Consider the following 23,833-nt stretch of genomic DNA (forward strand, 5'->3'; position numbering starts at 1 on the left):
ATTGGGAATTCATTTTCTTGATGTCAAAAATTTGATAAAATCATGGCTCACAAGACCACTCTAAAGATTCAACCTTCTTGTGGGGTGTTCCCCATCACCACTCTACTGTAAGGATTCCCATCAAAATAATGTTAAGCTAGGATCATATACTATAAAGTAAAATCCCCTTTTTGAAATGGAATTATTTCAAGACAGATCCCAAAAATGGGTGCAGTACCGGCATTGGACACAAACTGGCGCTAGCGGTATAAACTCTGACTGGGGACCTGTATTGCAGAAGCTAAACAGCATCCTGAGCTAGCTGGGACCTCAAAGGTTTGTTCCTAGGAGGCAGTCTGATTCAATTAAAACAGTTCAAAGGGCCTCGGTCCATGGGAAGCATTCACACCAACCCTTACAAGCAACAGCCCAGGAGATCACATGGTCATGCTAACCAAATGCAGAGTGGTCCCTTGGTCTGCTGACCTCAGTCAACACAATAGACTCTTTCCATTGAATAAGGTATGCAGATTTTAGGTGTTTACTGTCAACACACTGCTCTGGGAGAAGCCAGACATGTGATCTCTGACTCACCAAGCTTCTGGGGGAGGACCCAAACACTGAAGTGAATTGAAATATGTGTTTTATAAGAATACTGATAACTAATTGTAACCAGATGACAGAAATGTACAACTTTTAGATCTTTAAAATGACACATTCACTCCCAGTTCAAGACTAGGCTAGTCGCTCTGTGATGTTCTGAGGCAAAACCCCGGGAATTATGAATTCTGCAAACACTGTATTTTTGCTAGAGACACGATAACTTAGATTAATATGCTCAGGAAGAGGGTACAGATCTGTGTAAAGATTTGATGAAAAAACAATGTTGCAAAAGCTACCAAAAACGAAAATAAGTTGTCATTTTTGAATGCAAGCTCTTAGAAACATCAGAGTTGGGCCAGAATGTACCATAAGTAATCTGTAATATGTACATGTATTGTCAACCACTTGGGTATCTGGGAAATATGTTTAGTTATGAAAATGATTTTCTAAAGCAAAAGCAAAGGGGCGTTTCTTCAATAGACTGTAAGACTCTGACTCACTCTGACACACTATCCCTTCTCAAATCAGGTCACAGAGAATCCTTGACCTATCAGATCACGAGTGGGTTGGGCATAGAAAGTTAGCATCCACACCCATTTTCTAAAGACATAAAAAGAGCCACTGGAAGCCAGACAGAGACATTCATTTTCCAACCTTCAACTGAATTCCTGCGCAGCACGCTGACGGAGAACTCCAGAAGCCAGAACTCCAGAGATCCAGACTAACTCCAGAACAAAAACTCCAAAGAGCTGAACTCTTCAGCAGGCCTCAAAATCTTTTGCAAACTATTCAACCACCGGGCTGTGCGGTTTGCTGCTTGCTAAGAGTCCTGTGTATCCGGAACAGAACCAGTACCCAGAAAGCAGTGCGGTATCCAGAATCCACTTGATCCACACCAGCAGAACCAGAGACCCAGACCAGACCGCTGTGAACAGAACCGGTGCCTGATTGACCCGCCGAGCAGAGAGAACCGCAGCTAAACTTGTTGACCAGATCCGTGACGAGGCCATTCCTTTCAAATTTATAGTGTGAGTACCCAGCTAGAACTGTGCAGAACCCATCTCTTAGCTTAAAAGAATCTGATGCAAAACATTTAATCTGTCCAAAACTGCATCATAGAATCGTGTGTCCCTTCTCCGATTTTAAACCTGTAAAAGTGTAATTTGCCATTTTGAATCATTATTTAATTTCTGAAAAACTACCTACATAAAGTCATCCGTATCTCTTGAACCGTTTGTGCTAGGAACGAGATTTAACTTTCGTTTGGAAGCTAAGATTCCCAGCTTTCCGACAACCTCTACTCCTTAGAGCGCCTCTGTAATTGCGCTCGACACATTCGGAAAAAGTGCCGCAATTTGACATTTGCTTCATTTCAACCACGTGTAGAAAGATCTGTCCTTTGCTTCCCTTCCTGAAATCCGTTTTCAACCTTATAATCCCTCATTAATCATTGTTAGTGTGGACCTGAACTGATTTAAAGTATCTCTCACTCACCCTGAACCTCTAGAGGGAATTAAAATCAATTTTAGCATATTTCACTCCCTTGCAAATCACCTGAAAGTCTTTCGCCTGTGTTTCAAAATCATTCCTGGTGCTATAAGCTTGCTAGGGGGGAACTGAATTCGTATTGTACTGTGATTGTATTCCTGAAGACTGTGTGTGTTACTTCCATCTCCTTACATTGCATAGGGGGGGAGTGAATTGTCAGAGAAAAAGTGATCATATGATCTTTTGCTGAAATCATATCAAGTTTATTTCTGTACTGCCTTTTATTCATCTTTGCATCTCCTTGAAACCATAAAGCATTCCCAGCTACGTTGTTCTTTCCGTACCAACTCCTAAGTAATAAAATAAGTGTGCTAGTATAACATTATCCATTGTTGATCGACATTATACTCATAAGTGTGATATCAAATATTAATTTATTATAAAAGTGTGATATATACCTATTGTTTAATTTTTCAAATAAACCTTTTTAATTTGCAAAACAAACCTACTTCTTGGCTCAGGGGGTTCAAGGGGATTCTAAGAGAGGGACGTTATACAAGGGTTCATCATCCAGATTATAACTTGTCATAAAAATATATAAATAAGGGCTTCCCTTGAGCAATCCCAGACAAGGCACTGATTTAGTGGGAATGCTTGATTGGAGTCATTAACACTGCCCAATATAAAATGTCATACCACAATAGGAAATGGCCTGACTGTCTGCATTAAAATGCAAGACTAGCTACATAGTAGCTCTAATCATCCTTGCTTTATCAACCATGCACAGTAAAACATGCAATGCCTGCTCCATGATGTGCCAGTGCATTGCAGCCAGACATGATCACATTAATGATGAATGTAATTATGTGTGATTGCGAGGTGCTGCAGGGTTCAGGAGGCAGATGTGTGTCGGCAGCTGGGTTGCCAGAGTGGAGTTATGGCATTTTGTATTGGGCATAGACACCAAGGAAAAACTGTCATGCCCGCCCTCTGAGGACCCAAGTCCCTCATAGGCACATATTAATTGTATACATGTGAGGTGCTGGGGGGCCAAGTCATGATCTTTTTCACTGGGCATCTATTAAATGCCCATTAATAAATAGAATGTCTTCGCACATTGCCCTCCAGCGCTTCACATGCACAGATGATCAATTGTGTGTACATGCAAAGGTCTGGGGGTCTTAGGCATTAGGCTTGACATAGCATGTGAGGCACTAGGAATCCCAGCGGACTGGGCTGGCATTATTTACTGGGCATGCCCAATAACAAATGCCATGCCTTCTCTCTGAGATGCAGTGCCTCACGCTCACACAATGAATATGATTGTGTGTATGCAAGGCGCAGGGGGGCACTCGAGTAAGGGACATCTATCATAGATGCCCAGTAAAAAAAATAGCACACCTGTTCCCTGGCTCCCGAGCTCCTCATACACGCACACAATCAATGTGGTTATGCTTGTATGCCAGATACTGGTGGTTCAGGGGGCAGGGATGGTATATTTTACTGGACATCTATCATAAATGTCCAGTAAATAAAATACCATGCCTGTCCCCTGGGTCCCACAGCGGCAAAAACACACACACATTCAAAGTGATTATGTGTGTATGCAAAGCGCTGGGGGGTCAGAGGGTAGATATGGTATTTTTTACTAGACATCTACCATAGATGTACAGTATAAAAAATACCATCCCTGTGCCCTGGGCCCCACAGCATCTCAGATGGAGAGCTTATTTTGACCGGTAGGAGGGTGAGGGGGTGCAACAAAGGCATTCCGTCCATCAAAGTTTCACGCAGGTTCTCGGAAGTTTCGCAGCATGCAAGAGCAAATTATTTGCATGTTATGACCTGCCGGACGAGTGCAAACATTTTGGCCGAACCCACAGGTGTGGTGGAATGGTGGAGATGGGCAAAGCAGATCGAAACCCAAGAGATTTTGTTTCTGCGGCTAGGGGTGCGGAATCTAGCAATCTCACTCAGCAGTAGTGCTGGACACTGGGGGGTTGTGTCAATGAAAGAGTGCTGAACACAAAGCATGCTTTGCAGAAAGGGCAAAGGACAGATTTTTTTAATACAAAGAGGATGGTGGACACGTGGGGTGGTCTACAGAGAGGGTGCAGAATAGATTTGGGTACCCTACTGACAAGATACTAGAGAGTTGAATGGTGAGGGCATTGGAGCCAGGTGGGGGCTATAGCAGGGTTGCTCGACTTATTAGGAGCTTTCAAGAGAGCATCCTGGAAGCAGTATAGTGCTCTACATTGAAAGTACTGGGAACACAAGTACAGGAGAGGGTGGAAATTGGGTGTTTGAAATAAAAAGATTGCAAGATGCTGCAGTCTTTGAGAAACAGTAGATACAGGCAGGTGATATTATTGTGCACGCTCACTGTTTTTCATTCTGTCTGGCTAGTACAGTTTAAAACTTAGATGCCTTTTTAGGTTCACTTTACTTTAATTTACATGGAGTAATTAAAGGCTTCCTTTAACGATAGGAAAAATAAAACTGCCATCATACTCTTTTTGCTCAGCATTCAACTATTACAAATTATATAGTGTCAAGTTTGTTTATTTAGTGATTTGTAACAATGATGTTAACAATTGGTACAACCTTTCAATTGCCCCCCATGGCTCAACCACTAGCCCTGCCCTGTCACTCTCGCCACTACTTTGCATATGAAAGAAAGCACACAAGAAACAAAGATCTTGCAATGCTTCACTTAGTGCAGTCCATCTACTGAGCCCTCTACTGTATGCATGGACGGACTTGAAACTTGGTAGCTGTGCCCCCAACCAGCTAAAACCGAAGACTGTTGAAGAAACACCAGTTCAGAAATACAAATGTGTTGGAGGCACATTATAACGAACAATTATAAAACTGACGTTTTATATACAGGAATGTGAGCATTCAGGCAGTCATGTGACTCATTATCAACCTGATTTGTCAATTGATCAGCCTCTGCAGGGATCTTTGTGTCAGCTATAGGTCATTGCTTCTAATCCTCAAAGGTCTACATCAGATTGTCGCCTTTTCAAACATAAAGGGTAACCGTTCAGTTGTTAACGAAAATACGTCCTAATCAAGCAGCCATTGTCAAATTAATTCCAAAAATGTCTGCAACCACTCTAGAGTTAAGTCAAACAACACATTGGTAAAGGTGAAATATTATAATATTGTCCACATCTGAAATCTGAAGGATGCTGTACATAGGATCTAGGGAGCTGGTGGGTGAATATGGAATTTGTAATTATGGTGGCAAATGAAGCTGAAGCGGGCAAATGATCAACCAATACAATGGTAGCTATGTTATGGACCCTTAAAAGGATTAAAGGGTGAATGAACAGGAAAAAAGAAATGTACTCCTATGTCCTCCAGAGCACATATGGAGTTCAGCAGCAGGCTTGACTGACATACGAGGAGTATGTTCTGACAGATATCGTAATGGAGAAATTCAGCTGAAGCGCCCCTCTGCCAATGACAGAAAACACTGACAGTGCCAACAGTTTTGGCTTTTGTGTTGTCATGGAAAAGGCATTTGCCAGGCACTGCCGTAGTTGTAACAACTGCCCATTGATGAAAGCAGCTGTAAAACGGTCCGAGTACCCGGTCATCAATTCCAGTGACTGGCAAATGCCTAATACTTGCACACAAGCCAGAGCGGTTGGCTTTGCTAATGCTTGATTTTAGCAGGACATCAGTGAAGGACACGTGTTAGTGCTTATAAATCGAGTGGCTGAAGGCAGACCTGGTTACGTTGTTTTTATCACACCAGTAGCACCTCTATAGCTCCAATTAAGTAATTAGCTTTCAGAAGGCTGCTTTAAAAAAAGAAAAACACTGGCAAGCACTTTGAGCTCAATGTTTTATGTCGAGGCTTGATAAAGCTAGCTCAAGCAGATCCCAGGAGGTTGTATTTTGGGTGGGGAGGGGCAGAATTTTGGTGAGATTGACCATGGGCATTAACATGGCTATGGGCACTTAATGAGTGGGTACATCACCAAAATATACATCCAAGCTTTGTATCCATCCTCATATGTCATTTCTCTTCAGCTGTACTCTAAAGCAATAGTTTTGGCTTATGGTTGGTGGTAAAGTGCCACCTAATAGCAAACAAAAAATGGCAGCGGCCATATCAGAATGGCGAAATACACCTGCAGAGGCCGCATGCTAAAAACGAAAATGGCATATGCCTATGTCAGCACGGTGAAATTCACCCTGTGTGATGGAGAATCTCGAAACCAAAGCACGCTTTTTGTTTAACCAAAGGATGACGAAAGCAAACAAAGTGAAAAGTCAGAAGGCAAACAGGGAGAAGCCAATTTGACAAAATGACTACAAAGAAAAATAATCTACCGAACACAATATAAATGTGAATATTTATTTATAAATTATTATTAAATCAAACAATGCAAACGTAAACGCACACTACTACATAACTAGTTTTCAGTATTTAAGCAACACATCAGTGCAATGTGGTGTTTAGTATATAACCTTGTTTTTAATCGGGTACACCCTGATTTCAAGATGGAAGCTTTGATTGTGTAGAGCAGTTAAATCTGACTGCCTGTGTGCATATTCTGGGGTGAGTTGGAAAGTGGGTTGGAATATTTTTAGGGATTACGATGGCCAGGGGAAACGAATGTGTGTGCGAAAATCAAAATGACGCTGTAGCCTCGTATTCCAACTCCCCTTTATGTCCACGTTAATGAAAGAGGATGTTTGCCTTGATATGTGTGACTAATGAGACACCTACGAGCTAAAACTAACAATAACCATTGACAATGCCAACAGTTTGGGCTCTTGTGCAGCCATGGGAAAGGCACATGCCTAGTACTTACACAAGCCAAAACGGTTGGATTTGCCATTGCTTGTTTTTAACATGACTCCATTGAAGGACACTGGTGGTGCTTATTAATCGAGTGGCTAAAACCAGACCCAGGTAAGCCATTTTATTTACACCAGTAGCGTGTTTATATTAAGCCATTGACTCTCAAAAGACTGCTTTGAAAAAACACTGGCATGCAATTCAAGGGCAACGTTTGATGGGTGGTTATGCTCGATTAAAGGGAGCTCAAAGAGTTCAAGGAGTAGCTTTGGGTGGTGAGGGACAGGAACTGGGTGGGACTGACTGTGCGGATAAGCATGACCCTGGTTAGTCAATGGGTGGGCACGTAACCACACTCCTGTAAGCTGTGTAGGAGTTTGGCTATGGCATTTCTCCTGTTCCTCTTTCTTCTATCTTCTTTCCTGCCACTCCTCTAACACATTACTCAACCCCTTGTCATCTTGGCATTACCTTTGACTCGTCCCTGACCCTCTCTGCGTATATTCTCTATATATCTACTACATGTGCATGTCATTTTAACCTTTTTAAAACAGGCAAACCTTTTCCTTTTCTAACCTTCCAAGCAAATAAGCTCCTAGTTTCTAGTGTTATTCTTGCTTGTCTTTACTATTGCTTCTCTCTTTTCGTCAGCCTTCCTGCCTCTCAGCTTGCTCCACTTCGCTCTATCTACCACTCATCTGTACGTGGTATATGCTCCCTCTCTACTCGTGGCTCAATTTCTGTGGCCCTTAACTCCCTTCACTGGTTATCTTTTGAACACCGTTTTCAACATCATTTTCTTTCTATTATTTTCAAATCCTTCTTTGGCAGGTAACCACCATATCATAGTTCTACTATATCCTGATTCTATCCATCATGTTACATTGATGATATGATATGATATGGCATTTGTAACGCGCCTATACACAAGTGTTTCAAGGCGCGACGAGGCAAGGAAGGGGGAACAGAGGGAAGACAGAGACAACAATCTTACTAGGTCAAGTGACATTGAGATCGCACAATTGCAGGGGAGGGGAAAAGTGCCAGGGGAAAGGGGAGGGGGCAGTGCAGTACATGGCATCAAAACAATAACAAGAAGTGCAGCCAGCAGGTGGCAGGTGCAAGGGTAAGTGCACACAGCAGGTGTCCAAAAGTGCAAGTAGGGGGGCTGTAGGGTTACAGATACAGACCCAATTGCAAGGGTTGCCGGCAGGCAGTGCGGCTGTGCAACTGGGCGGGTAGGGACCTGGGCCTGAAATCAGAGGGTAGCCAGGTGACCAGTGCAGTGACCATTTGGCCCCCATCTCTCTCTTCTGTTTGTTTCTCGACATCCTTGTGCTCATTCAAGCTTCTGCTCTTTGTTACTCTTCGCTCCCAAATTCTGGAACTTCCTTCCTCTATCTATTCACTCTCCAACACTGTACTCTTCTTTCTGTACCCAGCTGAAATCTCACGTACTTTCCTCTTCTTCAAGCATCACACCATTGTCTCATTAGTGGTACTGCTACTAATTGACTGACTTGTTTTGTCTACTCTGTTCAGCGCGTTGGCGATAAGCACTAAATAAGCACCAATAAATTAAATGAATAGATGCACTCTAATATAATAGCTTTACCCTATAGGTGGCGCTCTAGCGCCATTTACTATCCCAAAGGAATGAGGGCACGACACAGCATCAGAACACCATTTAGATGAGACGGTCATTATATCATACATTTCCTGTTACTGCCTTAGGATTCTTCTGATGCTGTCCAATCATTATGGATTCCTTTATGGTCAGCCTGGTTCCTTTAACACTGTGAATAGCCTGATATGATTGGGTGCATCAGGGTAAGAAGATTGTGTACAGCAAACCGGATAGAAACCGACCAAACAATAGCATTAAGTATGACAAAATGAAACTTACCACTATAGCAGCTAAGATTGGCACCTGGAAAATCAATTTAAGATTTCCGGCACTCAGGTCCCAACACCTAGGAAAAGTGGTTTGAGGAAAGAAGAATGTGTTATTCCGCTGGAAATACTGTTTTTTCTCTTTACAAGATCGTGTCTTTCCATGAGTTATAGCTCCTAAAACAGAGATGTCCTGCCCAATCTTACTGCGCTGATCCTCTGGTGCTAACAGTTCTAATGATGACGAAAATGCAGTCTCTTCCCACTTTAAATGAGTTACAAATCGAGAATGCTTTGTTTGATCTATGGCCCGATTACAATCCCTTGGCCATCATCCTCTTCTACACATTCTTTCACTTCATCTTTAATTTCACCAAAACACTATTCATTTTGTGGTTATGCATTTTGTGACTCCTCATTTAATTTCTTATCTTCCAAGGCACTTTGGACCTGATGTGAAAAAATGTTTTCAATGGGACTTTCTCATGTTAAAACATGTTTGTAAATCAGGCCCTAAATCTCAAGGACTCGAAAGGGGAAATATTGCTCTTTCCCACTTCAATCGCTCTTCTGAACACATCTTCTTAGTCGCATTCCGCCATTATTATTTTATTTAACTAATACACACATAACGTTTCCGGCATTATTCCCCTAGCATACCATGTTTCTTATCATTGACATTATTGTTTTGAATATTTGTTTTTCAAAATATGAATACAAGTTATGACGATCAATGTACCTGGGTCACCTCTTGGCCCTGTTCTCTGGACTTTATTGGCTTCTAAAGGCCAACTACCCCATTATTGTGCCACATGTTACCTGGCCTATGTGTCACTATACATGTTACTTTGAACCCTTATAGTTCCCAGCCGTGCCTGAACATTTGGCTCAGAGTCGTGTGGGGTTTGAGGGTACGCAATACACCCACGCCCCACAAACACCTAAGACACATGCATACATCCTAACCACAAAGGTTAAACGAGTTACAATGCTGAAAAGGAAAACTAACTGTGTTACTTACTCTGTGTCTGCTAGTGCAGCTCTCACAGTGGCCCATATCGTCACAAAAACAGCTGGTAGTCCTGAAAAAAAGAGGAAATAGGGAGTATCTTAAATATTGTTTGATCAACAATGGAGGACAATGCGGGGGATTTTGGTCGGTTCACGCCTTTAACCTCTGTCTGTCATCACCCACCATTGGGCAAGTTTGTTTGCCATTCAACATACACTGCCTTAGAACATAATGATAGCAATTTGGAAAAATGCATCACACGCCTAATTGATAAAGTGAACTTCAACACTTCAATATACTCTCAGAAACGTTGTCTCTGCTCTTCCTGTTGGTGCAGGAGATGGTCTTAGTTAAGTGTGTCGATTTCGATAGTAAACTATTTGCCTCAATCCACTCATTGTGTGACTGTATCTACCAACAGCAATACAAGTAACACATTTGTACAAACACAGTAATATGACTCAGCTTTCAAAAGAAGCAATGTTAATGTTAATGTTAAAGGACATTTGTACCGCGCACTAACACCACCGAAGTGGTCCGCTGGCGCTCTTATCATAAAAAAGATCAACATATTGGCCTCACAAGAAGTCTACATTTAATTCCTCATTGTTTCCCCTGCTGAAGAACGTGCATTATTCTTTGCTCCTGCTCAATATCACTTCTCATTTATACTCATTTCAACACATTATTTTGCATAGTTGGCTTCAGTGTCAATTACAATGTCCCAAAGAAAAAAACATGATAAATGCACTGTGTACAGCAAGAGAGTTCAAACCGATTATCAGTGTTCAACACATGTGACTGGCATTTCCCCACAATGTGCATTCAGAAGTGCTTCAGAGCACCTAACAGCATATGCATGTCATACACATGTTGTGATCTGTTATCCAGTAGTAAGCCATGCCATCAACATAAGGCCAACATAAGGACACCATCCTGAATACGTAAGGGCAATGGTTGCTGAAGTTTGAAATCTCTATAAGGGGCAATGTGGCCTTTATCCTGCAGTGTGCTGGAAGCTGAGGTAAGGGGCAATGAAAATATCAGAAATGTTAGGGCAATGTGAACAGAACTGGGATGGTGTAAGAGGCTTTCCTGTGACCAGAAATACATTCAACTGGGGTGAGGCGGGGGGATACATTGGAAATCGGTTCTAATATTTGGTGGAAGTGATTCGCCCCATTTCTTGAAAGGACTAAATGTAGGGGGGTTGGTGTGTCTGATTCTGTAGAGTTTTGACACTCTAGAAGGCTGCCCACGGTTCCCATCTATATCCTTAAGAGAAACAGGAGAACTCCCAGGAGAATGGTGTCAAGTGCTGCTGAGTGAGAATATTAGACAAGTCAATTGTACAGGTCTTTCTGATGTTGAAAAACCTTTATTTGACAAAATGTCATCAGGTTCAAACACATCATAAAATGCATAATATTTCTATGATAAAACCTACACAAAGAGACTTTAAAATGAGATTCCTTCCATTTCTCGCATTGTTACATCACAAACATTATTAAGGCACATTTAAAATCATGTAAAAACTAATCCTGGGAGAGCTAGGCTCGCAGCCTGAGACGATTATTGATTTCATAATACTAATACAAAATTGGCAGAGGGCCTCATCACTTTATCAATATCTTGCTCCTCAGCAGCCAGGCTCTGTGCAAATAATGGGCAACAGCACACACCACTGAAGAAATGGAACATTGAGTTCAAAATAATAGTGCAGGTCCAAGTGAGTAAATACCGGCCTCCAACAGAATAGGTCTCAGATACATCTGCCTTAACCACAGAATTGACATGTAAAGAAAAAGAACATTTTAAACTGTCTCCTTAGCAACAGGCTCGGGAGGATAGCTCAGGGGCGACATGCTCGTCTTGGAAGCAAGACGACAAGGAGCAACACAAGTTAGATCCCCGGGTCTGCGCTTAGAAACCTCTGGGTGTTAAGTGCGTTATAAATAACATATCATATCATATCACACATTGGGCATTTATTAGAGTCAGAACCCTTCCACGTGTGCATAAAAGCGCCGATGGGCAAAATCCCCAGTCTAAACCTTGCATACAGTGATCTTTCGTAAGGTGGCGTAATTAAATCTAAATAGGCCTTAAAGCCAACCTCCTGTTTATATTCCAAATACTCCAAGCCCAGCTTTGGCCTCGAGTTGTCGAGCAGAAGATCATCCCATACTCTATGCTTAGAAAGTTCTTTGCGCCAAGTCAGCCTTGAATGATTAGTAGGTAGTCAATAATGCAGAATGTAGTGCTGTCCAGTGTATTTATGCAACAACCCAGAGTGGGATATGGTCAACAATCGGCTTTAAGTGTGTAACTCTGTATTTGGACATGAACAATTTACAAGATTTTGCTAATACATGGCCAGTTACAAATGAGCAAAGGTTTTACTGAACAGTGGGGCCAAGGTGTTCTTTCTTAACAGTATGTTGTTTGGCCTACCCTAAAGAAGCTTGTGAAAATACAATGAGAAAAGGAATTTTAGTGTGGTCTTGCACAGCACAGTTGTACGTGGTCATAGTAAAGGTTGTTTGATGATAGAAGAGAGTTAAAATCCTGAGTTGTTGAATGAGGCAGGCCTGAACAACCCATGCCCTGAGTGTTGGCTAAATACTAAGGGCCTGATTCATGGAATTATCTGTGCGGAAAATAGGGTATTTGCGCACGCAACTGCGCGTAAATCTGCCTTTGTCGATTCATGGAACCGAATGTGCACTACTTTTCCTGGAATTTAATGGAGTTCACGCTTGCTCGCATGTCTGTGTGAACCGTCGAGGGCCTTGCGCGGGTCTCCAAGCAGAGCGTGGCCGTGGCTTGTGCAGAGGGCTGTGAAGGGGGCGGAACACCAAGAATGGGGAAGAACTTCGAAAAAGTGGACGTTCCAATGAATGGTGCAGGCAGTCCCTTGCACACCCACTATTGCGCGGCACAAGATGTGTTCATGGATTTTATCACGCTACATCTCGGCCGAGAAAAGCCCACACAAGTCCTTCATACAATCTGCAACCCTAGGGCAGGTGTAAGTACACTTGCATGTAGGATTTTCAGCATGCAGGTGGGGTTGCATGTCGGATTTCGGGGTGCGTGTACTCAATCAGGGTTCTGATGTAATTTAGGGCCACGCGTAAGCAGTATACTGGGGTGCAGGAACATTTCACAGGGGTTTGCATGCATATTTCCCGAGTTATTGCCGAGTTACAATTTTTTATATGCATGTTGTCGGGGTGCCGGATACAGTTACGGGGGACCCAGTGCAGGGTGCCTGAGTTGCAGGCCTACTTACAGGGGACCCCATGCACTGTTTGAAGGATGCATGTATTCGAGTACGGGGGAATGTGCAAAGGTAGCTGTTCGGACTGTTTATGCTTTGCATGCGGGTGTGGTGGGGGAGTGTTCCAGGCTTGACTTGCGAATACGGTTACTTTGCGCAGTCAATTCCATGAATAGGTGGGGTGCACATTCTTTTCTTTCTGCACGCAGGTTTGTGCAGTGTCCTTCTCAGAGCGCGGCCCTTGCAGGATTTCTGCACTCATTTCCATGAATCGGACCCTAAGTGCTTAGTGACATAGACATCTGAGTGTGTGTTTCATCCAGACGGGAGATATAGAAGTTAGTGCTGCGAATTGGGGTTAGCAGCTGGTGGGTGTGTGTTTGATAAGTCTGGATATGTGAATAACGGTAATGCTGCATTACTGTGGCATGTTTGTGGGCAGCATGCTGACATGTGTGGGGATTGGTTGTGTGAGTAGTCTATGGTTGTAAGCAATGTAGGATGAGTCAGTTTATGGTGGGATGTAGAATGGAATTGGGTAAGCAGAAAATAACAGTACATCGTTCGCTGCAAAATTGGCACTGTACCGGCAGCACTTTTTCTTGCTGCATAAGCCAGCCACAGATCAGTTACATAATCGGTGCGTTTCATTAGAGGGCTTTATGGAGAATTAATGCCTGTTCTTTGGCCGGGGGCTCTATCATTGCCTAGGGCTGTTGTGCGCTATACAAATGTTAATAAATCCATTGCGCTACTATGACGTGATTTTAGAATGAATACCACAACAACTACGTTTGTATTTTCTTTGCACTCACAAAGTCATTGCTCAATAGCTCTTATACAATTGCGGAACCCGCCATTTCGCTTCAACTTCTGTTTCCACAGGGCTGGCTTTAGAGGCTCTGTGGCCCAATTTCAACCCGATGCCACCCCCCCCAGCCCCCTGCCCACTCTACTTGCTTAGAGAGTAGAAAAACCTCAGAGCCACGTGTGGTGTGCATACGTTATAATGGCGACAAGGGGGCTAGTAGCCAAAAATTATCACGAGACACCCAGCTAGCATGGAGCTAAAACATTAAAGGTTGCCAGAAAACGACTCTTAGTTTGTTCCCTGCTCACGGGCTGCAACATTATTAGTCCTTCTAATGAGGAGAAAAAAGGTACCTCAGAATCCCAGGGAGGTGACGCCCTGCAGAGCTCCAGCAAATGCAGCTTGTAATGTGCACGCCGAAAAGCTCACATTTAAACCCCAAAATGAAAGGCGTAGATTGCCATTAGACTGCTCACTGCCAACATTGGGTCGGTTGCTGCACACCACCGCCCCCACCCGCATGCCCAAGTCCCATTTCAACTGAAAGAGTTGAAAGGCCATGACGCCGGGCCGGTGTTTCCCTCTCGGGCTGCTGTTCAGAAAACGCACTTCGATTATATCTTTGCTCATCCCAACTACCGTCAAGTAAACATTGCATGCTCTCTGCAGTTCCTCGGAATATGTACAGCAGCAGCAGTACTGTCTACTGAAGTATTTAATATAACATGATTGTGATTGCATGACTTTGCATGCCAAATGGACAGTCCACGGTGTTGTTGCATTGTTTCTCACTTTGATTACTGCAGATGATGAACAATGTGTAAACTCAGATTATGTGTCACTTTGAACGGTTTGATTGTAAATGTCCTCTACATATGTACATTTGTGTCAACAATGCATACATACCTGTGACACAGAAGATCTGCCAAGTAGATTTAGGTGGATCATTCTTGCTCCTGCTTTTACACAAAAAGGACTTTGTGATTACCAAAGGAGCCTGAGGGTCTCCAGCTCTGTGTTTGCTCTCCCCTATCTTTAGATTTCTGTGATCGTTTTTTTCCTCCTTCACTTCTTTGATTTCTCTAACCTTTGAACCACAAACTTCCTTGTACTACCCCAGTGCCTTAAGTGGGGTGTTCAATCAAGGGAGGGCTCTCCTAGGGGGTGTGGCCTAACTTAGAACATGTCCCCTAATGAGCGCCCCCCCAAATCTGGGGGGAGAGGGCTGGTTGAAACAAGGGGGGGGGGGGGTGGGACTCTCATTACTTCTTTTGGGACGCCCAGCAAAACAAAATGAGGGGCTGGGCTCACCAAAGGCATGGTTAAAAACACAGTCTCCTTGAGTGAAAGGTCGGTCTGCTGTGTGATGACTTTATACTCAGAAAAAGGAGTAGGCCTGGAGGGTCCAGCTCTCCTATTGTTTCTGAGTAAAGAGTCATCAGGCATCATGATTACCTGTTAACCGCGTGGTTAAAGGGCAATCATGCAGCCTGATGACTCTTTACTCAGAAACAATAGGAGAGCTGGGCCCTCCAGCCTTATTCCTATTACTGAGTACAGTCATCAAGCAGCCAGTGTAGCAGAAAGCACGTTTACACAGGCTGTCTGCAGGTGTCAGTGCATCAGTTTAGATGCCTTTTCTTTTTTTTTCTAAACCAAAGTGATGACACCTGCAGGCAGCCCGTGTGACTGTGCAGTGCTTAGGCTACACTGTCAGTCTGAGAGGTTGGGGTCCCTTGGGGCTAGTCGGTGTTGGGCCCCAGCAGTGCCCCAGTTTGGGACCCCTTTCTGGAGACTGCTGAGGTTTGGGCCCTGTCTACCCCAGCCCAGTCATAGCCCTGTACTACCCCTGACTCACCACCTTCTGGCAAACATCTCCTCTTGTGAGTAATAGTGATAGGGAAAGGAGTTACTGAATTAAAGAGGACAGCCCCTTTCACTATTCCAGGATGTACTCCTTCTGATATACCGCCTGGTAATTGCACAAGTGAACCAATCATACATAGTGATTGTGTCCATAGCAGCTGAAGTGTAATCAAGGAAAATCCATGGGTTGTTAACCCAACATTCTCAAAAGTGCAAAACATGATGTCAAACACAAGACTGAGTGCATGCGCTAGACTTATATGGCCCGATTCATGGAATATTTGCACGGTTAAAAGTGACTTTGCACTACTGAAAAGTGACTTTGCACTACCAACACAAACCCTGATTCATGGAACTGTGCAAAGTGTATTTGTGCCGTGCAAAGTAGGTGCAACGTCATTTTGTACTGCAAAAGATGACTTTGCACTGCAGAAATACACTTTGCACAGTTCCATGAATAAGGGTGTGTGCTGGTAGTGCAAAGTCACTTTGAACCGTGGAAATAATTCCATGAATCGGGTCCATAAGGTCCACACATTTTAACTATCTTCTTTTATTTTAGTACTTAGCCTTTTTTCAATGTGCAATAGCACGACGCCCTTTAAATGCACGCAATTGCTATGCACACTTGCACATTTATTTATTTAATATTTATAAAGCGCTCACACAGCCCGCAGGCATCGAGGCTGTTACAGGAATTGTTTGTTTTTCTTAGTTGCATAATTGTGTTTTTGTTTTTAGTCTTAGTTACATATGTATAATGCGCTTAATCACCCAGAGGTTTCTAAGCGCAGACCCGGGGATCGAACCTGTTGTTGCTTTGTGTCGTCTTGCTTCCAAGATGCGCACGCTGCCGCTGAGCTATCCTCCCGGGACATATAATAATAAAAAGGAAGAGCATCCTTTGGAAGTCTTGGATTCATGCTGCATCCGCATCTCATGAGGGCAAGAGCAATCTTCTAATGGACAGTTAGCTTGCTAAGTGCTGGTAAATAATGCATTGGCACAGCCCGGGCCTGCTCTAGTGGTAGTCTTCTTTTAATAGCATGGGCAGACAGAGGATCCAGACGCATCGTTAGCAGGGTGATAAGGCACATCTGCTGGCATGGGACCATGGGGCGGACCGACGTAGAGCGGAGGCGCGCGCTGAGTAGACTGCGCTCAAACAGACAGGTGGCAAAGAGGCTCCCGCGGGAGATGGTGGGGCAATGTGAAGAGGTATGCATTTGCATAAAAGGGCCTGGTGGCCACTTACCTTGCTCTGGAAGGTCCAGGGGACCCACTCGTCTTCATGTACCGCAGGATATGTTGGCTGGGCTTTCAAACCAGGTGACTTGCTCATTCCTTTTCATTCCGCGTGCATATTGTGAGCTACGTTCGAAGCAGTTGGGCTAAAGACACAAAACAACTGCACTCTAGGTGTTTTAGGATTCCACTGAGTGCTGTTTAAAGAGACATATATCAATGACAGGCTCAAATGTTAGATATTGGGCCTCATCACGAGGTTGGCGGTATTCCATTGGTAATTGCGCCAGGATACCACCAAAGCAAATAGCGTTATCGCTACTTGGACCGGCGCTATTAGCTTCGGATCACGAGCACTGGTAAGGTTGTAAATCCACATACCCCACTAGTTCCATTGGACATGTCCCTGTAATTATAGTTAGGCAAGTCTCATTGGAGACCCACACCTGCAGAGATTCAAGGGCCTGCAGGTGAATAAAAAGAGACTGAGAAAGCAGAGCAGTGTGCAAAAAGAAGGCCAGGGTGGAGGAAGCCAGCAGTGGAGGCAGCTGTGGTGGGACCGGATGAGGAGCCAGGACGCTGGCAAATTTCCCAGAAGTTCTACACATCCCGTAGCCAGGGGACTGTGTAGGTATTTGCCATCTGGGTTCCTCTGTGAATCAAGGAAGAAGGGATGCTGTCTGCTTCCAGAAAGTGGCATTCTGGGAGCCGGCATGCAGGCAAGCAGAGCGTGACAGAAGAAGACGGCACAAGCCGGTGAGTGTCGGGGGAAGACGCGTGAATGCCGGGATGATCTACAAGGTTTTTTGAATAACGAACTAAATGGAACTTTAAAGCTTACACAAAACAATGCTTATTGAATAGCGAACTAAATGAAACTTAAAAAAATTACAAAAAAACAATTTGTATTCAATACCGAAAGAAAGGGAACTCTGAAAAGTAAGCGAAGCAATGCTTATTGAATACCAAAACAAATGTAACTCTAAAATACAGTGAAACCAATGCATATTGAATACTGCACCAAAGGAAAATTTATAATTAAGCGACATGGATGTTTTTTCAGACCCTGAATTGAATGAAACACTGAAATTATGCATGCTAAGTAAGTAATGGAATATCCCGAAGCAATAAAAGTGAATAACCCAAATGCCAAATGTGAAAACACCTTCAGAAGCAGGCACAAGGGTGACAGAGAAACCTAATAAGGTGGGTGTGAGTAAAACCCCCTAAACTAAACTTTTATGAATTAATGAAGAGTGACAAGGCCAAAGGTTGGAAAGGATGTGTGACAACTGATAGCAGCCAAGAGGTTGATAAGGAAAAGCCAGAAGATTGCAAAGATACACATTGAAGCCAAGAGGCCACGAGTCAGGGATCTTGGTTGCGTGACTTGTGATTGGTGGACCGTTTGGTCTGTCAACTGCGCCTAAACTAGGGGACTTGGGGAAGGGAACACCAAGGATTCATTTGGACCTATATTGAACTGTATCACCTTGAAATGAAAAAAGGTAATTTTAAGACTCTGTTGTGGAACTTTCTTGTACTTGGGGAAGGGAAGCTTATAGAAAGCTGCGAGCTGTAAGAAGGTCAGAACTTTGGCCCTCATTCCGAGTTAGGACTACACCCTGGAGTAAATAGCTCCATGGTTGGCAACCATGGAGCTAGTTACTCCATGGAATACCGGCATGGTGAATGGAGTAATTACCGGTCAATTCCAAGGTTGGATGGACCGGTAATTCCCCGTTCACCATAGCCCTTCCCCATCCCCATTTCTGCCCCCATAGGGCTCAATGGGAATGGGGAAGGAGGTAATTACGGCACTGTAAATTACGGTGCCGTAATTTACTCCAAGGTCACTTTGCGGGTCCCGTAATTTACTCCTGCTAAAAGCAGGAGGTAAAGAGGGACCCGCAAAGGGAACTCGGAATACGGAGGTAAGGGATTACCGCCATCGGTGCCCTTACAGGCGCCGGTAATCCCTTACCTCCAACCTCGGAATGACCCCCAAGTTGAACACGATTTGTTTTCATTTTGGCATCCATATACATTGGTTAGCTTTAGTTGTGATGGCAAGTATAGGTTTTTGACACAGTCAGGCCTTTAAGTTGAACTCGTGGACTCAGAGACTTTCCTTAGTTTCATTACTGTAGGGAAATCAAACCTTAGCATAGAGTAAGTGAGGCCTTCTACCATAATGACATGTAATATGATACATTATCTAATTTTTAGTCTGTTGCTGTTTCTTTCTTCATGATGCCTTCATGCTGTTCACAGAACCTGCTCGGAGAAAGGGTAATTTTTCCTAGTGTATACATACACACTTTGCGATAGTAGAGTGATTAGTGATGGTAATTGAATTAAGTATTGGGGGTGACATACAAGGTCCTAATACGTTGCATGCAGAGGAAAGGGAAATATTAGTCAATGGGGTAAAGACATACAATATATTTCATGTTTTGGGTGTTATTGGTGTCGCAATGGTGGGATGAGGGGTTGGCCTCGATGTGGAGAAAATAATTCACTTCTGAATCACCCCATTAGGAAAGATCAGAAGCAGTTCTACGATGGGATGGAAAGATATTCCAGAGATAGGGGTTAGGTCTCACATTGGTATTGCACTCTAAATACAAAAAATCTCAAAAGTACAGCTGAGCCAACTAGAATGCTTCTGTAGGTGCACTGAACCAACAATGCATTCATGGTTTGTGGCCCAAGTGAAGCCCTTTTCAGAAATCCCAAATAAGTTGTAGATTACCACACTGATATGTATGACATGGCATTTGTAACACACCTCTACACAAGTGTTTCTTGGCGCCTCAGGACAAGGTAGGAAAGACAGAGGGAAGATAAGACAAACAATCCTACTAGGATTTGTGTCATTTGGATCATGCAAGTGTGACAGTGAGAAGTGCAAGGGATAGGGAGAGGGGAAGTGCAAGGAGAGGGTAGGGGAAGTGTGATCAGGGAAGCTTGGCTCTGAGTAAGTTCAAGGAGGCAGGGGGCTGTAGAGGGTAAAGTTACAGCCCCTAAGTGTGTGTTAGGCCAGGAGGCAGAGCAAGTAAGACTAGTCATGGAGCAGCCTGGTACCCAGTGAGACTGTGAGGCTAGCAATCAACCAGTCAGCGTGGCAGACAGGAAGTTAGCAAGGAAGCGAGAGAGAGAAGTTAGAGGAGAAAAGGAGTGTCTTGAGCTGCTTCAGGAACTTCAGGTGGTCCGGCTCAAGACTGAGAGTGGCAGGGAAGATGTTCCAGAAGGAGGCACCTTCACATGCTCATGAATATTCCCAGCCTGACAACGGGGAATATTCATGAGCATGTGAATCCATACCAGACCCCATGCTGGAGAAAGGAAGATATCAGAGGAGATGAGACCATCCAAGGCATGTCCGGCAGAGTGTGTCAGACCAAAGGGAAGAATAAAAAGGGAGAGAGAGTTGCAAAGGTTGCGGAAGAGCCCAGAGGAAGGATTAGATGAATGCAGGTGGATGATGAGGTCTCAGTGGAGAAGATGTTGAGAGGTTGAGGCAAGGAGAGAAGAAGAGAGGTCAGGCCATTCTGAGCGTAAGATGGTGACCTGCCCAGTTGGCCTGTAGATGGTGGCTACAGTCAGATAGAGGCCAGGAGAGATAGAGAGCTCTGCAGATCAGGCATTCAAAGGAGGAATAGGCCTGCATTGGAATGACAGAAACATGGAGCCACTCTGGAAAGATCAGTTCCACTCCACCTCCAGCCGGTTGGGTCTGGGCTCGGAGAGGATCTTGTAGCCATCAGGGAGGAGAGTGTCAAAACTTGTGATAGAGCGGGCCTTGAACCATTTCTCTGTGAGAGCAAGGACATTCAGGTAAAGGTCTTCGAGGAGGTGGTAGATGTCAGAGGAGTGTTTGACAGCAGTGCAAGAGTTGAGAGTAGTGATGTGGAGCTGGTTGCCACACTTGGAAAACTTCTGGGGTGGGGTACAGGAGTGAGGTGCACCCAGCAGAAGCAGCAGAATAGCTTGTAGGTGGGCAGAGGCAGTAGACAGATGTGGCATAGTGGCCAGAGTGAGGAGGTGGGTGCCAGAGGGGTAGCAGAGGAGGAAGAGAGTGGCTGAGGAGCCAGAGAGGTGTTAGAGGTGTTAGAAGGAGTAGCAGGAAATGGGAGGAAGTTGATTCGATGTGGGATACGTCTATCAAGAAGGAGATGATTGGACTAAGAGCCCTGGACCATGACAGTATCATTTAGATAGGCATTGATGATGGTCTTGGAGGATTGGAGGATTGGAAGGAGGCCAAGAGGGTCTGCCACGGGGTGCCACCATTAATGGGAGTGGAGAGGGAATGAGAGAGAACAGAGACCATATCACGGGTGCATAGGTTTAGAGAGGGAACGACAAAGAGGATGTCAGTGAGAGTCTGTCTGGAGTAAGTGCTGATGTGGTTATCAGCGATAGGGCAGCCTGGGTTGGAGACCAGGATATCCCTCTTGAACTTTTTCCTACCAGACTTATTGACATAGAAAGGATAGGAGATAGAGTAGCAGTTTGAGAAGATGGGAGAAATTGAGAGCACCATAGAGGGTGTGAAGAGGAGAGAGGGGAGTGTGAGGGAGAAAAAAGAAGCACAGCCAAGAGCAGTGCATCACAGAAAGCCCCGGAGGGGGAGGGTTCATATAGAAGAATGGGACAAAAGGCCTAGCTTTAAAAAATATAAGCAATGCAAAAAGTCAGCGTTCCTAGAGAGGTGTGAGAGATGGCTAAACAATACAATAAAATTAGATGATTAGGGGTGATGAGATAAGAGAAATAAGAGTAATTAGAGGGGTGGGACCCCCCCTGTCGTACCGCACCTACCTTGTCAGTCATAGCAGGCTGATGGCTGCAGGCTTCTTGCTTCCGGCAGACACCATCTGCAGCTGCTTCTGAGGAAGCTGTCCTTTGCCTCAGGGTCCTTTCTGGCTGGGGAGGGGGCAGGCCAGACAGGAAGAAGAGGGATCACAGGGATGAAAGATTTCCCCAACATAAGCCGCGAGCTGGCAAAAATGTTAAAACCAAAGCAGAAGAATGAGCAGAGCTTGGATGGAAGTTCCCCTTACCTTTGTGCTCTGCAGCAAGAATGGAAATGCTGCGATGAGCTCAAGGCATGAAGGTGCTCCCCAACGGATGACCACACGCAGGCCAAGGGCCAATCAGTGGTCGGGGCAGGCTGGGGGAGGCGGCTGGGTGGCTTGGCAGCAAGAATGGAAAACTGATGTTCAAGTCGTAAACATGCTGTATGAATCACATCAGAAAGGGGGCGGGAGGTTGGGCTTTTGATGATGAGTAGAGAAAAGTGTAGGTTTGTAGGACACTATTGTTGGATTTGATTTCATTTGTTTTCCACACAAGCCATCACAGTGTATGAGACAATTTTTTTTTATCCAATGGAACAGTGGGGAGCCATATTAGATGATGGTGCATGAATCGAAAAGTGGTCCCACTTTCCAAAACCATAAATATTATAGCTGATCTGTTATTTTTAATGCATGCTGTCGTTTTTGCTGAGTTATTAGATCTAGGAACATTGACTTGTTAATTTGGCAACTACTAAGTTACACAGGATCCAAGTGGCTGTTTTAAAGGTCTGTGAATAGATGGTATTTTGTGTACATTAGTTTAAAAATATGTTTTAGATTAATCAAACGATATTTGGTGGTAAACTGCATGGTGTCTGAGGATCAAATTCATTGAAGTTACAAGGAGCTACTCTAGCTAAAAGCTGATTTACACTTGACTTGCACTAAGCATGGGTGGCACCTTTTGACCTATGCAAAAGGGGTGGCAATTTCCACACCGCGAGACGTGAACGAGCTGTTTCCATCCCTAGGTCCAAACAATACATTGTGCAACACATTTAGCAACAGGAATTGGGAAAAGGGCATAGCCTTTACAGGCAGGTCTAACAATGCAACATGGCAGCGACAGTGGTCTAACCTGCTGAGCTGTCTTTTGGAAGCATTGTGCTTCAGACTTCCCTAGTTCTCCCACCACTCTGCACCCCTAATCAAGGCAGAGGTGACTATAAGAAAAGCTCTTCCACTTCGAAGTAAGCAGCACGTGCTAATGTTGCAAGATGCATACTAACACTTCACCAAGCCTGCGCCCAGCAGGACAGGATTCAGAAGCACTGCCAGCCCTGAGTGGTTTAGAAGAACGTGCCACTAAATCCGGATTTGTTTTCTATGTTTATTTTTAGAGAATCTACAATGGGACACAATGACACTCCTGCCCCTGGTGTGCAAAGGTATATGTTGCAATTGCCTCCTCTGCCCACATATACTCGGCACCTCTTACACCAAACACGTCAGGTGTAAGTCAATCAGCGGAGCTTCTTTTGTGACAAAAACAGCCCTCTCCAACTGTGCGTCAGGTGTAAGTCAGGCCGTGTAACTTCATTGTGAATTTGCATCCATCCATGGAGTGAGACTCTTGTAGCACGCCTCGTTCACAAAGTTAGCTTTTGCTTCGCAGACATGGCAAGTCGTGCTAAACAGGCTTTCAATTTATTTTCAGAAAGGCTTTCCACGTTCCAGGAATTCATTTGAGAAAAAACGTCGGCTGGTGGCCAGGGCAGCTTCTACCCTTGCAGTTGAAGACTAATGCACTTTAACACATTAGCACGTATGCAATCCCTGAGCCAGACTACCCTTGTGAGACCCAACATTGGTATTAGTTATGCTCCTGTGCCTACCCTGTATGAGCATTTCTGTCCATTAGCCTGGCAATGACGTGATGCTCTCTTAATGCTCTCCTACGTGGGAAGTCAAATGTTTTAACGTCGTCATATCTGTTTTTGTGCCCGTGCTTATGGGCCTGATT

The 23,833-nt window shown here is 44.3% G+C and overlaps 1 protein-coding gene across 2 annotated transcripts in view; it reads right to left on the bottom strand.

The window, feature by feature from the left end:
- PTH1R (parathyroid hormone 1 receptor) overlaps window positions 1-23,833 on the bottom strand; it is an 857,857-nt gene that overhangs the window by 77,005 nt on the left and 757,019 nt on the right. For both annotated transcript variants that reach the window (XM_069647093.1, XM_069647092.1), the window contains 2 exons: window positions 9,807-9,867; window positions 8,799-8,865 (listed from right to left, as the gene is read on the bottom strand). In XM_069647093.1, the coding sequence (XP_069503194.1) occupies window positions 8,799-8,865; window positions 9,807-9,867 (128 nt within the window). The remainder of the gene's footprint in view (window positions 1-8,798; window positions 8,866-9,806; window positions 9,868-23,833) is intronic.

The sequence above is a fragment of the Ambystoma mexicanum genome, chromosome 2q (genome assembly GCF_040938575.1).
Source record: "Ambystoma mexicanum isolate Mex_15411 chromosome 2q, UKY_AmexF1_1, whole genome shotgun sequence".
In the NCBI taxonomy this organism is placed as follows: Eukaryota; Metazoa; Chordata; class Amphibia; order Caudata; family Ambystomatidae; genus Ambystoma; species Ambystoma mexicanum.